The sequence below is a fragment of the Anguilla anguilla genome, chromosome 16 (genome assembly GCF_013347855.1).
Source record: "Anguilla anguilla isolate fAngAng1 chromosome 16, fAngAng1.pri, whole genome shotgun sequence".
In the NCBI taxonomy this organism is placed as follows: Eukaryota; Metazoa; Chordata; class Actinopteri; order Anguilliformes; family Anguillidae; genus Anguilla; species Anguilla anguilla.
In genome coordinates, this window is record NC_049216.1 from 19,160,756 (window position 1) to 19,178,433 (window position 17,678).

General features: G+C 44.7%; 1 protein-coding gene across 2 annotated transcripts in view; it reads left to right on the forward strand.

Annotated features, from left to right (window-relative positions):
• The window catches only part of LOC118214826 (multiple epidermal growth factor-like domains protein 11), an 85,257-nt gene that overhangs the window by 65,618 nt on the left and 1,961 nt on the right, over positions 1-17,678 (forward strand). The window contains exons 13-22 of one of the 2 annotated variants that reach the window (XM_035395080.1): positions 329-431; positions 6,096-6,242; positions 7,210-7,344; positions 9,921-10,049; positions 11,498-11,626; positions 13,137-13,265; positions 13,695-13,823; positions 14,034-14,267; positions 15,889-16,007; positions 16,501-16,567. In XM_035395080.1, coding sequence (XP_035250971.1) covers positions 329-431; positions 6,096-6,242; positions 7,210-7,344; positions 9,921-10,049; positions 11,498-11,626; positions 13,137-13,265; positions 13,695-13,823; positions 14,034-14,267; positions 15,889-16,007; positions 16,501-16,567 — 1,321 coding nt within the window. The remainder of the gene's footprint in view (positions 1-328; positions 432-6,095; positions 6,243-7,209; positions 7,345-9,920; positions 10,050-11,497; positions 11,627-13,136; positions 13,266-13,694; positions 13,824-14,033; positions 14,268-15,888; positions 16,008-16,500; positions 16,568-17,678) is intronic. The other variant, XM_035395081.1, reaches the window with a different exon arrangement.

Genomic DNA, 17,678 nt, shown 5'->3' on the forward strand with positions numbered 1-17,678 from the left:
GTGTTGTATTATTGACCCAGCTGTGCTGTGTTACTGACTCGTCTGTGCTGTGTGTTAGTGACTCAGCTGTGCTGTGCTACTGACCCAGTTGTGCTGTGTTAGTGACCCAGCTGTGCTGTGTTACTGACTCAGCTGTGCTGTGTTAGTGACTCAGCTGTGCTGTGTTAGTAACCCAGCTGTGCTGTGTTAGTGATTCAGTTGCGCTGTGTTATTGACTCAGCTGCGCTGTGTTATTGACTCAGCTGTGCTGTGTTAGTGATTCAATTGTGCTGTGTGTTAGTGACTCAGCTGTGCTGTGTTAGTAACTCAGCTGTGTTGCTCTTTGCAGGATGGCACATATGGGCTGGAGTGCCGGGAGCGCTGTGACTGCAGCCATGCTGATGGCTGTGACCCGGTGAGCGGGTACTGCCGGTGCCTCGCTGGCTGGACAGGTGAGCACCAGGATACAAACATACTGACACCAAGAATCCGGCATGGAACAATGACACTGACATTATGACGTCATAGCATTGACACTGTAAGTTAGATACAGAAACACTGACATCAAGATGCACAGAGACACAACCAGAGAAATTACACTGAAGGCAGCCCCCATGTGTTCCTGAAATTGCCTGCACTGAAGAGCCTATGATTTGTGAGGGCCTGAGGTGATTGGAAACAGAGGAGTAGGGACATTGAGCATCCTCAACTTTTACCTACTAAATTTCAAAATAGTGGGTTTGTTTGCGTTCGTATAGAAGTAAGAAGACACTACATTTATAAAGCCAAAGTACAGAATAGTGCAAATAGCAGGCAATAGCTATTATTAACATTGTCAACACTGCTTCATTAGCTAGAAATCCTGCTTGGGCAGCCCCAAGGATGAAGGATGATAACTAACAATGACATTTGCCAGCGATGCAACAGATATCGACACAGCCTCCGGTATGACGAGGTTAGCAATTAACAATAGAGGATTGGTCACTGTGTCTGCTGTTCCTTTGACACTCTGTAACACAGCCTTCCCATACTAGCTGCTGCTGCCTGCACTGTGGCTAACTGCTCGACCCAACATGGTGCTGCAGAGGCACTGACTCCTTTTCATTGCAAAACAGTTTCAATCGTGAGAAGAGTCTAAATTCACACTTTTAAAATTACAGCTTTTCACTTTCCCAGAATGACTATCGCACCTCCAACAGCTCCGTTGCTCTATCTTGACAAATTCATTCAGTTTGATTAACCTCTGTCATATGATGAGCTGAAATGTGCTTTCACACACCAAAGCATGACAGCAGAGAGTGAACATTTAGGACATTAGATAAATGGGTGCAAGCAACAGAATTAGCATACATATGTATTTGAAAAAATTAAGGGCATTTCAAAGTGGATAATTCAGATAGAAATGTGTTGGTGGTGAAACTGTTTCCACTGCATAAATCGCATGAAATCAAAACCATTGACATTGCAGCCATTACACAGTCACGGATTATTACACTAATACGAAAACACTGAAACAGCTGCACTGCCAATAAAGCCAGCATACTCACTCTAGGATCCTGACACTGAGACTACCGCACTGATACTGATAGAGATTATTGCACTGATAAGGACTGGCAGAGTGACCAGTCCACTGTCGCAGAAACCGCCACGAAGGTACTGATATTTTGGAACTGACGCAAGGGACTTGGACTCAGACCGTTACACGGGCATTGTGTCCGATGCTGCCGGGGCGAGCTGGAGAGAATTGCACCCTGACAAACTGCAGGCAGAGGAAACAGAGCCCTGGGGGGACAGAGGCTCGGTAGCCTGTCAGATAAGGGTAATCTTGTGCCTGCCTCCCCTAAAGATCCGAATATGATTACTGTTAAAATGGACCTAACTTAATTCTACAAATTGCATTAAGTCCCTTGTGCAGATCTGATGTAGAGAACATGTCCTGCTTAATTGATTCAGATTCTGTTATACGCAGCAATGTATTTTCAATTTAAATCTCAACTAATTATTGCTCTCGCCTCTCACCTCTAAGCCCTACTAATACCCAACTGCTGAATATAATGAAATATACATAAATGTAAGTATTACGCCGTCTTCTGATTTAAAATTCTAACTGGATTTTTGCCTGAATCTCTTCACTAATTTAAAAAATAATATCTCATACATTGACGTTTGTTAACACATAGTATATGCTACTGCTGAATATTTTAAACTATTTACAATAATTGATGTTAATTATTGAGGTAATACATCTATTTTTAATAATAGCATTTGGTTAAACATTGTGGTATACATTGAGTGTGATTTATATGAGGAGTTTGTCAGTTATGTCATATTGAAAATAACTGTCCTTGATCTACATGACCTTTTTCTATGTAATACCTACATTTTCATTAAATATTCTGAATCAGATCCTTACAAAGCATTCACATTTTCTATCAGATGGCATGTAAAGTGATTTATGAATTATGGTGGAATTTTAAACCGACTTTGATTTTCACTCCAAAAAACATTTAATATGGAATATGGTTCTGTTTTAATTATACCTCTCATTTGTAATAGGCCGGCTGAGATGTTTTATTAAATGCACATCTCATTCATTTTGCTGAGAGCTGTTTTAGCTCGCTAGCGGTAGAAGCACTAAAAAGGGATCGCTCACTTTTGAGGGTTTTTGTTATTGTTTCAGTCTTGTTGTATGATTTTGTTGGGGCCAAACAGTGTTTGTTTGCGATGAAGGATAATTTAGATTTCAATTTTGAGATACTTCTGACAATAATTGCATGTATAGGGTTTTTCAGAATTTGTGGTCTAAATACAACACAACTAAAGAAATTCCAAAGCAGCTTGTACAGTTATCAATTGTTATATGTTTGTACATTATCCAACTATTTAAAAAAAAAAAATAATTATGCATACACCTTGAGACCCCTGCACTGGAAAGAAGTACCAACACGGAATAAAAGTAACTATTAGTTATGTTTATAATTGTGAATAAATGAAAAATTAATGTATTTGTATTCTTCATCACACACAAAGACTGTCCGGGACAATTAAAAACATACACTAAAACTGAAATGGTGTTTTTTAATCAAAACTAAAAACAGAAAGGGAAGCGTCAGCTTTCCCTTCACACAGTTGCTGTTGGTTCAGATTCTAAATTCACACGGTTCGGCGTTTAGCCAAGAGAGCTCAGCATAGTTTCAATATGTAAATCTTTGAAGTGCGCAAAATTGATACAGCTGGCTGCGCGCACGGTCCGGTTGGCTCGGCGCTCGTCTGAGAAGAGCCCCTAGCTGTGGCTCTTCAATGGTTTCGCCGGGCCCCTCACCGTACATACATATTGGGGCACCTGTGCCGTGGCGGTGGGTGTGAGGCTGCGCGGCTCCAGAAGCTGATGGGGAGGCTAAATGCTGAATATCAAAGCCAGGGTACGGTTCATTATAATCTGTAGTGAAGCAGTACTCTCTGAATGACTAAGCCAGGGAGGGATGGCTCGTCCGATTAGCGGGCGTGCGGCGGCTTTAGCGGGAAAGGTCACGCCTTCAGGGCCTCTCAGGTCTGCGCCGGCGAGGCCCCCGAGCTCGGGGCGTTTATTCGGGCGGAAACGGCGGGGTTTTAATTAGCTGCGGCAGGAGCGGGCAGCGCCGGGGCCCTCACGCTCTGAATCCTGGGCAGGCCTGCGCCATCTGCCCGCTTTAATTGAGTCGCTGGGGCTCCGCGGAGCGGGACGCGGGGGAAGGCGCAGAGCCAGCCAGCGTGCAGCACCTGAGGAGGGACAGATAAAGACCGGGCGGGGAGAGGACCGGAGAGAACGGGCTGTGGATGCAGAAGTATATGTGTGTGTGCATTAGCGTGAGAGAGAGGGTCTGTGGGTATAGGGTTAGAGTGAGAGGGTGTGTGGGTGTAATATTAGAGTGAGGGAGAGGGTGTGTGGGTATAGTATCAGAGTGAGAGAGAGGGTGTGTGGGTATGGTATTAGGGTGAGAGAGAGGGTGTGTGGGTATAATATTAGAGCGTGTGTGGGTACAGCATTTTATATGGGAATTATTTGTATATAATTTTACTATATTTGGACCATAGGTCCAACTGTGGCCTGGTTTCACTTGTATGTGAGGGATGGTAATTAGTCCCCGAGAATTACTCGGGTTTCTGGGACCACAGGCTTGATTTGCCGAAGCCTTTGTACAGCTAAACCCATTTGCAGTCTTACTCATGTGATTATGACACGTTTATCTGGGGGAATGGGGTATGGTTGATTCATTGCATGCCATTATTGCATACTCAATAGAATCTCCCTCCTCAAGGTCACTGTGTAGTTATGGAGCGAGCTCTCTAATATTCACAGTATGAATAAGTCTATGGGGATATGTATACACATGCACATGCACATGCACACGCATGCACACACACACACACACACACACACACACAGGCATTCAATACAGAAACCATGTGATTGACTGTACTTACATTCATTGCACTGGCATTTACAGATCTCACAGTTTGATTAATATTTTTCTATTTATTTATGAATATGCAGTTATTATACAGGTTAAAACCTGTCAAACATTGACATCAGCCTAGCAGCAGAGACCGTGCTAAGGGGCAGCACTCAAAGGAGTCTCAGCTGAACAGCATAGACTCATCTGTTCATCCCGATGGACTGAACGTGGGGCTCTTTTACATTTTTTTACATAATGGATGAGATTATGAGAAGGGCTTAGGGTACATTGATCCTGGACCAGTTTTCCAGGGACAGAGAGTGTCCAGAGTCACAGGAGGGGGCTGCGCCACTGTCCTTGCAGATAGGTCTAATGGGAATGGGCGCTCCTGGCAGCAAACAGCATCTTCAGAATGGACTTGAATCCTGAGCTCTTCTTCTTCCTCTTCCTCTTCTTCTTCTTCTTCTTCTTCTTCTTCTCCGCCTCCTTCCTCTTCTCCTCCTCCCTTATTCAGCTTTGAAAGAGTGGATGTTTGGTGCCATTAAGCTGAGAGCATTGTGTTCTGTTCACATTCATTTGTCAACAATAGAGAAAGAAATATGCATTCTGTGCCTCTGTGAAGTTCTGGAATGAGTGGGTGTCCACTCTGATCATAATTTTCTCCACACATTCTACCCCCAAACACCTTCATCCCTCTGCCCCAACACCAACCCTTCTATCAAAAACAGACACACAGAAATCACAGAGCTGAACTTAAGTCTCACAAGTTTAGAGCAGGTCTAATTCAAAGCTGTGTGATTAATGCTGTTTTAATGGTTGCTTCACAGTCAGAAATTCTCAGTCAAAGGAAATTTCAAATGAGATTCATGCAGACAAGGATCCTTCTCCACAGCAAAGGCTGGTGCTTGAAGAAGTGGTATATGTGCCTGTGTCTGTGTATGTGTTGTGTGTACATGCATGTGTGTATGTGTGTATGTGTGCATGCACGTGTGTGTGTGTGTGTGTGTGTGTGTTGGACTGTGGCTCTAGTAGCTCAGATCTCTGTGGGACCCCTCCTCTCAGTTGTGTATAGCTATGCAGCCCTGCTGAAAGAGAATATGAGAGGAGCTACTCTGACTCTTAATGAGCCCCCTGACAGGGGCATGGGGCTGGGCAGCCCCTTCAAATATAAAATAAAAAGTCGCAAAATGGGATACTGATGAGAAGAACCTGACAGCTCAAGCATCATTTGTGAACGACTGAAGCGGTCAAGCTTTACTGCTGTGAGATGGCATCACCAAAAACTCGTGTGCACAAATTGAATTGTTTTTTATTGCTTTTTCAGGAATTTGTTGTACATTGGGAGGCTCAAGTTCACATAAAATTAAAACGATCGACATATACAATATCAGACATTTATGACATGAAACATTAAACATTTAAGTCGATGTTAAAAAGAAATCGCACTACAGTACTTAAAAGGATGAGAGCCAAGAATGGTGATGATGATGACCTTAAGGACGATGAGGATCAATCTGAAGGACAGCGGGACAGTAAATGAATTGTTTGTGAGAGCGTCAGTGACTGTGGGTTCAGGGGCAGGTGCAGGCGTGTTGGCGTGGAGACGCTCCTCCTCTTTGGAGTCCCTGTGGGGTTCCGCCACGTTCACGCTGCTCCTGCGCCTCCTCTGCCTCCCTGCAGGGGTCCACTGCGACAACGTCTGCGTCCAGGGCCGCTGGGGACCCGACTGCTCCATCACCTGCTCCTGCGAAAACGGCGGCTCCTGCTCCCCCGAGGACGGGACCTGCGTCTGCGCCCCTGGATACCGTGGGACGTCCTGCAAGCGCAGTAAGGCCTCGTTTCGTTTGTCTATCTGATACCATGACAACGAACCCCCACTCCAACATACCGGAGTGGCTCTGGGCCTTATATTGGGCAGCAACCAGGCAGTGCCTGAGACCCATTACTCTCTTACATGTCGGCCCTCTGTCCACCATGCTCCTCTGAATGCTGTTCCTAGGGCTTAATGGGTTTGAGTGCATGGTAATTAGAACTATTTTTACTTTATCCAATTGGCTGCTTTGTTGGAGGTAGGACCCCATTGATTGGTGTTTGCCTCCAGAAGGCAAGATGCTAAATAGCGGTGGGAAGGAGCGCGCTCTGGAGAGATCAATCACACCCACGCTGTTCAACACTAAGACAATTATGTTAATTACAAAAGCCCACAGCAGGAAGCATCCAGTGCACCAGCACAATACCATTTCACCATTTAGACCAACAGCAATTAAACCAAATTAAGAGTTAACAAAGAAATATGGCCCTGAAGGGCAAGAGCTGGACAGGGAAATTGCTGTGAGTGGGAGATGCAGCAAGACTGACCTTATCTGAGTGATGCATGGTTAAATGCCCATTCACTCCAGCATAGTATCTGACTCCACTCATCACTGGTAAATATTAATAATATTGATGATATATAATAGAATACAGTAAGGGTATATGCTTGTTTAAGACAGAATAAAAGAGACCTGGAAATGTGTTTCAGACTGACTCTGTTTCTCTCTATCTCTGCCTCTCTCCCTCCTTCTCTACATTCCCTTCATTACTTCTCCACACTCTTGTCATTTCTGCCTCTCTTCATACACATGTGGACACACACACATGCACATATGAACCCAATCACACACACAAATGTACATGCACACACACGCACACACACACGTATACACATGTATGCAACACAATCTTGCACACACACGCACACACACACACCCCTCCATGTGTTGTCGTATGTGTGTGTGTGTGTGCGTGTGTGCAGACTGCCCTCCTGGGTTCTACGGTCAGCGCTGTAGCCAGGCCTGCCCACAGTGTGTACACAGTGCCGGACCCTGTCACCACATCACCGGACACTGCGACTGTCTGCCCGGCTTTTTCGGCTCTCTGTGTAACCAAGGCAAGTCTTCCCACTTACCCTGCCCCAAACCCGCTGCCCCTGCTCTCTCTAAATGCCTCTCAGACTTCTGCCCCCACTCTGGATTTATTAACGGTTAACCTCTTCACTTGAGTGTCATCATTGCGTGATACTACTAGAGAAATGTTCGGACAGGGTGTCTGTCTGTTCAGTTATGGGGGGCTTGACTGGGTTCATTTAGTATACAGTATGTGCAGCAGGAGACATGCAGTCAGTTTGCCCTGCATGTCCATATACACTGACTCTGAGGAGAGTCCATGTTGGACTGACATCTGACTAACAGACTCTTTGCAAAGGGAAAATGTCATAGTGTTATCACTGACATTCTGACAAATGGCCCTCGCCAAGATTCTGAATTTTTGCTGAGCCTATTATTTTTTGAGAGAGACAAAGAAGGAATATGTTGAGTCAGTGTTGGCACCTTCTCTGTTGCTGCATTTTAACACTGTGTTGTAAAAATAGTTTCCGCAAAATAATTTCCAAGTGCTTTCTAAACTGCAAGTCAAGTTTTATTAAAGTAATTTAGCTTTTGTTTGCATTTTGAGTACACAGTGTATTGTACATGGCAGTACAGAACTGCCAACAGTCTAGACAAGCATTAATTTATTAAAGTGGCTTGTTTTAATGTTGTGCATTTGTCAGTACTTTTAAGGTGGTAAAATTGTTGTACAGATAATGTATCTAAGATGATTTCATTATATAGGATACATTTTTGCACTTTGTTCATTACTCAAATGTATGATGAAGTGGCACATCTTTTGAAGATCTTTTTGATAGTCTTTGAAAGACGTTTCTCTTTAAAATAAGGAAAAATACTTAATCATGAATAGGAACCACACACATTTTCTCATAATAATTAATTGCTTCACGAAGCAGCCCTTTTGAAGACATGCACTATTTTAAAAAATAAATAATTGTGACATGAGAATAATGATGACAAGATCATAATTGCAGCAATAATAGCAATAATGAGGAATTGTACAATGATGTGATTGTACCATAACCTTTTTTCCGATTTGATAAGTAAGTCATCAAAATGTTAAAAACTTGTGTTTCTGTGAAATATGACTATGGCTGACTTCCCATGTTCCCTCTAAGCAGTAATGAGCCCACAATGACTGCTTCTCTCTCCCAATGCACACACGCACTAGGAGAGAACTCCAGATTAAATATAGATATTACTTTTCATAATTATTAACTGATCTTTTCATACATTAAGGAAAGGCAGGGTGCATATATAGAATTCACTTTCATGGTTTTGAAAGCCTTCTCATAAATAAAAGTTTAATATATTAAAAGTAAGAGTAAAAAATGTGTAATAATTTGTTCGGGCCATAATTACCGGGAGAAAGGGAGTAATCTGGGTAATCTATGGCCTGGGTGCGCACGCCCTCTCTGAAGGATTAGGGTCTCTCAGTGTCCTCGGCAGGCTGGAGGCCCACTCGGCACAGCCTGGCAGTAATGAATCTCTCTCGCCGAGCCTGTGCCTGAGACGGTCTGCACAGGGGGAAATGACACACCGAAATGCAAATAAGACCTCACTTTGAGGAAGCCGAAAGAGCTCTCAGGAAATGGGTGGGGAAAGTTTCTTAAATATAACCTAGTAATCATTAGGAAGGCTGTGCCTAATACGTTTCATTTCAAAAACATGGACGCCAGTTAATGGGGTACAGACGGAGCCTTCTCTTTACCTTAGTTGCTTTGAATTCTCCATGTTGACACCAGGTAACAACTAGCCCTGGATGAGACTGTGCTGTAATCGGACAATTCATGCAGGAGGAGATGACATGCTGCAGGTTTAATTTAACAGGAAATTTTTAATTGAACAGAATGTCAGAGCACAGTGAAATATTCATTTTATTAAAAATGTACACAAGCTCTATTTTAACTCAGCTGCACATTAGTCCTTCTTGTCCGCAGAGAACTGTGGCTGGACAGTCTGGTAATTGGGAGAGCTGATTAATCTAAATCTTCAGAACAATGCCGAATTGAGATTTTAGAATCAAAAGAGAACTGTTGAGTACTTTTAGAAAAAAAAAATGTCCTGTGTTTGTGTGTCTGTTTGTGTGCGGATGGGGTTGTGTATGCCTGCATGTTAAATGAGTCACTTTCCATGCTAGTTCATATGGGATATCTGTGTGTGCACATGCATGTGACTGTGTGCTACAGTTATTTTCATTGTTAACTATTCGCATACTCATGTGCATTTTCGTATGTGCGTATGTGCTTATGTGTGTGCTGTGTGTGCATGTACGCTTACATGCTTGTGTTTGCATGCCTGCATATGTGTGTGGTTGTGTGCATACATGCAGGTTTATGTGTGTGTGTGTGTGTGTGTGTGTGTGTGTTGGGGGAATCTCATCGACTCTCCTCCCTGCAGTGCAGGGAGTGACTCAGTCTCTCTTTCTCTATCTCCCTCTCTCCCCTTCCCCTCTCTCTCCCCTCTGTCTCTCTCTCTCTCTCTCCCTCTTCCCCCCCTCTCTCCCCCCATCTCCCCCTTTTCTCTCTCTCTCTCTCCCCCCCCCCCCCCTTTCTCTCTCTCTCTCACACACACACAGTGTGCTCCAGTGGCAGGTATGGAAAAGGCTGTGCAGATGTCTGCCTCTGCACCAACAACGGCACCTGCAACCCCATTGACGGCTCCTGCCAGTGTTTCTCCGGCTGGATTGGAGATGACTGCTCCCAGGGTAACACCTCCTTCTTCTTTCCCGACTGCCTACTCCTTCTCCTCCCACCTCAATTTCCACCTCCCTCGCTCTCACCTCCTCTTGCCTCTATAGCAGCCAGCCTTGGGCCCTGCTCCACCAAAACTATTCCAAGGAAGGACTCATTTCCAAAATGGCCCACAAGCACCCATGATGTAAATACGCAAGCCAAGTTAAATATCAGTGCACTCTCTATAATTACAAAGAGGAGCCAGGGGCACGGTATGAGCTCCTAACCACTCTGCTTCTCAGAAATTACAGCCTAATACTCACTGACAGGTCCTTTGCCCCTCTGAGAAAGTCACTGACGAGTAAATGGGAAATGGGAGCCTGCTTGTTATTTGTTATGAGTTATTTGGACTTGTCGATTTAGTGAAACAGAGTAGGTGTGGAGAGCCTGAAGGCTGGTGTGTATTGTAGTGTCTTATTTGTATACATTGTAGCTTGACTGTGACTGGTGGTGTTGTGTGAGAGCACTGTGACTGGTGGTGTTGTGTGAGACCACTGTGACTGGTGGTGTTGTGTGAGAGCACTGTGACTGGTGGTGTTGTGTGAGAGCACTGTGACTGGTGGTGTTGTGTGAGAGCACTGTGACTGGTGGTGTTGTGTGAGAGCACTGTGACTGGTGGTGTTGTGTGAGAGCACTGTGACTGGTGGTGTTGTGTGAGAGCACTGTGACTGGTGGTGTTGTGTGAGAGGACTGTGACTGGTGAGGTACTTTAAGAGGGCTGTGACTGGTGGTGTAGTGTCAATGAGTTTTGAGAAGTAGTAGTAGTGAATTGTTGGCAGTGGAGGGTAGTGTAAGTGGACTGTGGATCATAGTGCACCGTGAGAGGATTATGAGAATCAAAGTTAGAGTTAGTAGTTTGTGAATAGCTTGTGAACAGTAGCCCAGTGTAGGTGGATTGTGGGTGTTAAAGTGTTGTGGAAAAAGACTGAGTGGTAGTGTAGTGCTGGTGTCTGAGGGCTGATTTGGATGCCATACTACAGTGCAAGCGCAAGTTTTCGTTATAGGGTACAGAAACATCACAGGATACATTCATACATATCCTCTCCTGACTAAACTAACAGTGCATTGTGTGTGTGTGTGTGTGTGTGTGTGTGATGAACTCAATTTCACTCATTATCAGCAAAACAGGAAGCAAAAAAATTATAGACGTTGGTGGTGTGCGTGTGTGCACGAGTGTGTGCATGTGTGTGTGTAGGAGTGTGTGCGCACGTGTGTTTGTGCACGCACACATGTGCGTGTGTGTTTGCGTGTGCATGGGAGTGTGTGTGTGTGTGTGAGTGTGTGTGTGTTTATTTGTGTGTGTATGTGTTTATGTATGTATATGTGTGTGTGTATGTATGCACACGTGTGTGTATACGCGTGTGTGTGTGTGTGAGTAGATGCATGCCTCAGTCTGTACCTCTGTCTTTTCTGTATACAGCCTGCCCTCCAGGACACTGGGGTCCTGACTGCATCCACCTGTGTAACTGTCACAATGGAGCCCAGTGCAGCGCCTATGATGGGGAGTGCAAGTGCAGCCCAGGCTGGACCGGCCTCTACTGCACTCAGCGTGAGTTTCTCCTGCCGACACAAATGCGCAGTGACATCTGCTGGCGAACTGGTGCAACTGCAGAGCTTGTCTCCATTAGCCGCTGTTTCTCCTCTGAGTCCGTTTGTTGTGCTTTAAAGCCATTCTTGCCAATGATAGGCAATGAGACATCAATCCATTTCCAGGCTGGTTACCATTTTCTTCCTCAGAATAATTGCAAAGACAACAAAACAATCACCCTAATAGACAGTGATGCAGCTTTCTTACTGTGATCTTCAACATCCAGGGCAAATTAACAATTTGGAAAAACTGTTCACGCTTCATACCCCACAGACAACACATGCAGTGGCTATAGTGGGGAAGTCATCGTATAGTAGTGTTTCTGGTATTTCTTTACATTTTAACAATTAAGTTTCCATTACATTCTATTTTTTATAGCGAACGGTGAAAGTTATCTCTGTATCTTTTCTGCTTTTACTTAACGTAGAAGCAAATGAAACCTTTTGTGTTGTCTCGGTGATTAAAGGGTCTCTGTCTGCAGCCAAACCAAAATTATACCAGGAGAATCAGGGAAACTACTGTCTGTCTCCACTAACTGGCATCACACACCTCATATCTTTTTGTACCTTCACCTATTGTTGGCACGATGTGTCCCATGGGCCTTTCTGGTGTTAACCAAATAATATTAGCATGTCCATACAACGTTCTGTTCGTACCGCTGATAAGCGTAAACTGTGCTGCACTGTTATATACGGTCATGGAGCCTCTGTAGAGACTATACAATTCAATCACACCATCTGCTGTTGCTGTACATTCCACTTATTCACTGATTACAACAGCTTTCCATTTCCAAACAGAAATGAAAATCAACATTTTATGGTTTCATTTTCTCATAGTTTTAGCATGATTACATTTAGTAATGTCCATTCCACTTGAAGGGGGTCAGAAAGCTCCAGTCGGTGAGCGCAGTTTCTCTGGAAGTCGTTCTTTGTGTCTGCGTCTGTGTTTGTCTCTGTCTCTCCGCCCGGCCGGGTAGCGCGTCTGTATGCCAGTGTCTTGCACGCCGCTCCCGCAGCGGTGCGTCGGCAGACAGCTGAGGGGAAGCGGTGGAGATGACAATCAGCTGTTAAACAAAATGCAGAATAGCTGGTGAGCGGTCCTGCCGTCAGCGGACTGCTGCGGTGCCAATTTGCAGCAGCGCTGTCGGACCGAGCCGATCAGCTGCTCATCACGCTGCACCAGCGCAGGTATCCGCAGCGCAGCTGGGCTTGAGCCAGCGGGGCGTGCTGAGTTTGTTTGTGCTGGAGCTTCTAGCATTTAGTGTTGTGTGTTTTCCTCTGTGTTTATGGCAGCAAACCCGCACCTCGTGATCTAAAACGTGCTGTTTGTGCAGCACCTGCAGATATTCCTGTTTTCTCTGGAATGTTCCGCTTTGACTGCGCTACCCAGCGTCCTCTGCTCCCGTGTGCCGTTGGGTCGGGGCGTGGTCGCATCGCTCCGTGTTGTGCAGCTGTGCCTCTGTCCCCTGCAGGCTGCCCCTCTGGGTTTTTCGGGAGGGACTGTGCGGAGGTGTGTCGCTGCCAGAACGGGGCAGACTGTGACCACATCAGCGGGCAGTGCACCTGCCGCACCGGATTCATGGGGACCAGCTGTGAGCTGAGTGAGTGACAGGCCATGCACCTCTGTGTCACCCCTCCACCTCTGACTCATGGGCTCTGTGCGTGTGTGTGTGTGTGTGCGTGTGTGTGTGTTTGTGTGTGTGTGTGAGTGTGTGTGCGCATGTGTACGTGTGTGTCTGTGTGTGTGTGTGTGTGCGTGCGTGTATGTGTGTGTGCGTGTGTGCTTACTGGTGTTCGTGCATGCGTGTGTGTGTGTGTGTGTGCATGTGTGCGTGTGCTAGCGTTCTTGCATTTGTGTGTGTGTGTGTGTGTGTGTGTGTGTGTGTGTGTGTGCGTGTGTGTGTGTGTGTGTTTGTGTGTGTGCGTGTGTGTGTGTGTGCATGCGTGTGTGCAGTGTAATCTGTAGATAATGTGTAATTATGTGTGTGCGTGTGAATGAACAGCAGTCTCTCTCTCTCTCTCCTTGGAAGAGTGTCCACCCGGGACCTTTGGTTATGGGTGCCAGCTCCTGTGTGAGTGTCTGAACAACGCCACCTGTGACTATGTAACAGGAACCTGTTACTGCAGCCCTGGGTATAAAGGCATCCGCTGTGATCAGGGTGAGTGAGGAAATTATCATCATCATCATCATCATCATCATCATCATCATCATCATTATCATCTCTCTCTCTCTCTCTCATTCTCCTCATACATACTGTATGTACTCACACTTACACACAAATGCATACAGAATCCAAAGCACCTGTTTTCGCATAGTTTTCTCATTCCCCGAGCTATGCAAATGACCTTTGACCTGTCTCTCCCTGCAGCTGCCCAGATGATGGAAGAGTTGAACCCCTACACTAAGATCAGCCCGGCGCGGGCGTCAGAGCGCCAGTCTGTGGGCGCGGTGATGGGCATCATCTTCCTCCTGCTCATTATCATGTCCATGCTGAGCCTGTTTGTGTGGTACCGGCTTAGGCAGCGGGAGAAAGGTCATGACATGCCCAGCGTCTCCTACACCCCTGCCCTGCACATCACCAACACCGACTACTCCCTCTCCGGTAAGACACCCCCCCCCCCAGCCCCCACACCTATTTAAAAAAAAAACATGTCTCTTTTTGTGAAGAACATGTTTATATACTGTCTTTTAATGCCGGTTCATCTATGTCACTACCTGATTTAAATCCTGCATTTTTCACCCCTTATTCAACAGCTAAATTTAACTGTAACAATGTATAATAAAAGCAGCTATGTAGTTAATAATAATAATAATAATAATAATAATAATAATAATAATAATCATTGCACAGCCTGCCAACAGATAACAATAACAACTTGAAAGGAAACATACCCGATATACTTTCCTTATAAGTTTGCTTATGATCTGAATGTTAAATCATCCACCTTTGCTTCTCTTCCTACTGAGTACGACAGAGTTGATTTCTTTTGGTAAACATACAATATTTAAGTCTGTACTGTAATCTAGTGGTTCCTAAACTGGGGTTCTGCGAAGGAGAGAAAAATGGAAAGTACTATTAAACACTTTTAAAAGTATTTGGCATATATTTTCTTATTTCATAAATTATATGTGCTAAATTATGTATTTTAATCTTTCAGATAAGATCATTCTTGTCTCTGTTTATGCTGCCTTGTTAAATCTTGTTATGTGCATATTAGCAGCAGTTCCATGATATAATAACGTCATGATTTGGATGTGCGTCCATGTAATAGTACGCTAAATAGTCTCTGCATTGCAGTTTGGGAACCCCTGCTCCAAGCTGCTGTTTCCATGTTAACCATGCTGAATTCTGACAGGTCCAGCTTGTTTGCGGCTGCAGGCTGTTCTTGTAAGGTCCTTTCTGCTGCTGCTGGGGTCCATTAAATTCCTCTCTTCCTGTAGAAGTTTATTGGCCACTGGGGGGGCCTAAACATGGGCTCAGTCTTCCACTCCTTCCTGTTTCAGAGGAATACAGCTCTCCCACTTGAAGCCACCTAATCTGCTGTCCAGCCATGCCTCACAAGAGAGCTAATCCAGATTGTTTGTTTTTGTCTTAGGGAACGGAGGTTGAACTCTCTCTCTCAACATGTGTGTATCTCAAACAAGCCTTCTCCCTTCCTGAGTGCAGGTTCATGTCCGGTCACACAGCTGTGATGCGAGAGTGTGATTTAGGGTGATTCCTGATGGTTTCAGCTGAGAAAGCGCATCTATTAGTCCCCCAGTAACTTAACATTGAAGCCACGTGCCACGCTCAATACTTGAATCCGAATTACTCCTAAATTGCAAATAGTTTGACAGTTCTTCCTGTGGCTTGAGGTGTTTGTATGTGTTTGTATGTGCGGTGTGTGTGTACTGTAAGTGCGTGCATTTGTGTGTGTGTGTGTATGTGTGTGTGTGCGTATGCGCTTGTGTGTATGTGTATGCGCTTGTGTGCGTGCACGTGTGTGTGTGCTTGTGTTTATGTGTATGCGCTTGTGTGCGTGCACATGTGTGTGTGTGCTTGTGTGTATGTGTGTGCGTTTGTGTGCGTGCACGTGTGTGCTTGTGTGTATGTGTATGCGTTTGTATGCATGCACATGTGTGTGTGTGCTTGTGTTTATGTGTGTGCGTTTGTGTGCGTGCACATGTGTGTAAGAGAGAGAGCCTGTATGTGCTGTACTGTATTAACTTGCTCTTATCCTCAGACACCTCTCAGAGCATTAGCAATGGCCAGTGCTTCTCAAACCCCAGCTACCATGCACTTGCCCACTGCAGCCTTGCTCCTCACCTCACCAACAACCTGGACAGCAGAACTACTGCCAAGGTATCCACAAAACAGGTGCACCATACACACCATATCACAATTTAGCATGCTGAGATATAAACATGTACAATCAAATGGATTTCATTCTCTCTCTCTCTCTCTCTCTCTCTCACTCTCATTTTCTCTCTCTCTCTCTCTCTCTCTCTCTCTCTCTCTCTCTTTCTCTTTCCTCACACATACACACACAGTCTCTGCTCTGTTATAATATGAGAGTGCAATCCCGCAAGGCTGGAAGGCCATTATTCTCACAGTCAGAAATGAAGCATGGATATGTGAATTTCAGTCCAGGCATAATGCACTCTGTCCATAACTTGAATGAATTTTGGTAAGCATTTGTTGTTTTCCTCTGAGCCATAATCTTGTGTGACAAATGAAAATGAAGAAAGGCTGCAATTCCTTGCTGAAAGGTGCAGTTAGGCCGTCTGTTTTCAGCCTGTTTTCCTAAATGTGATTCTGAATAACCCGTCTTTCTCCACAACTGCGTCTCTCACAGACGCAAAGCCAGACGGGAAGCAGGACCAGCCTGGACTGGAGGGGCTACCGAAACCTCGGCGAGCTCGGTCAGTGTGCACCCTCTGCGCCCCGCCAGTTGTACACACCTGTGCACCTGTTTCCGTGGGAACCAGGCTCCCATCCCCACAGATCACGCTGCCTGAACACTAATTTCATCTTAATTGTTTTTTAACGACTGATTAATTATCTCCCCTGCCAAAATTAGTTTCCCAGAAAAGGGCCACCTTGTTTTTGTAATGCGGGAAATGGAAATGCAGCTGATGTAACAGTGAAGTAATCTCTTTTATCATAAAGCAGACGGGAGCATGGGTGTGGTGTATACGCAGTGAGCATGGATGATATTTGGCGTGGTACTGTAGGTTTAGCAGTCAATGGTTATTTTTGCCCTGGTTTTAACGTGGCATTGCTGCAGGTTAGATGAGACCAAAGTGTACATTATACAGGGCTGTATGGAGCTGAATAGATGAGAGTCCATTAACTCCCTCAACAAAACCCTTCCTGAGCCCTCTTAATCCATTAGGTTCCACCTTAAAGAAAAGGCCATTTTTGATTTTTGAAAACTTTTTTTTAGAAGCCACTGCACTGAATTTGAAGTAGGTGGGGATTTTTATTGCTCTGTTAGACATTTACTTCAGGAGCTGATTTTGTTCCTTTCATAGACATAAGGGTCCCCCATGCCCACAGCCAACAGCCATTTGCTTATTAGTATACTTGATCACTGATTTTCATGTGTTAGATTAAGTTTTATTCTATGTTATAAATGGCTAAGTCAGATTAGTGCAGTTATTCAATATATTACCTTTTCAATGAGAACGTGTGTCTTTGACATCTAAATCAAATCAACATAAGAACAGAACGTTTTTTTCCCTGACTGAATACATATCATAGCATCGCCACATATCAAAGCTCCTGCTTTGAAGAGCCATCGCCAAAACAAAACGGCATTCCATCACTATGGAAATCATACATGAAGACAACATAGGTCCTTTGCAGAGGTCCTAATAATGAAGTCACTGCACATTGAACTGGAAGCAGTACCAAGAACATGGAAAGACTTCAAGTATTTTAATTTTTTGACATGATACAAATGTCTTGGATTGCAAAAACATGTTGCAATGAAAATATATGCATACATATTATTTATTTTGTTTCCTCTAC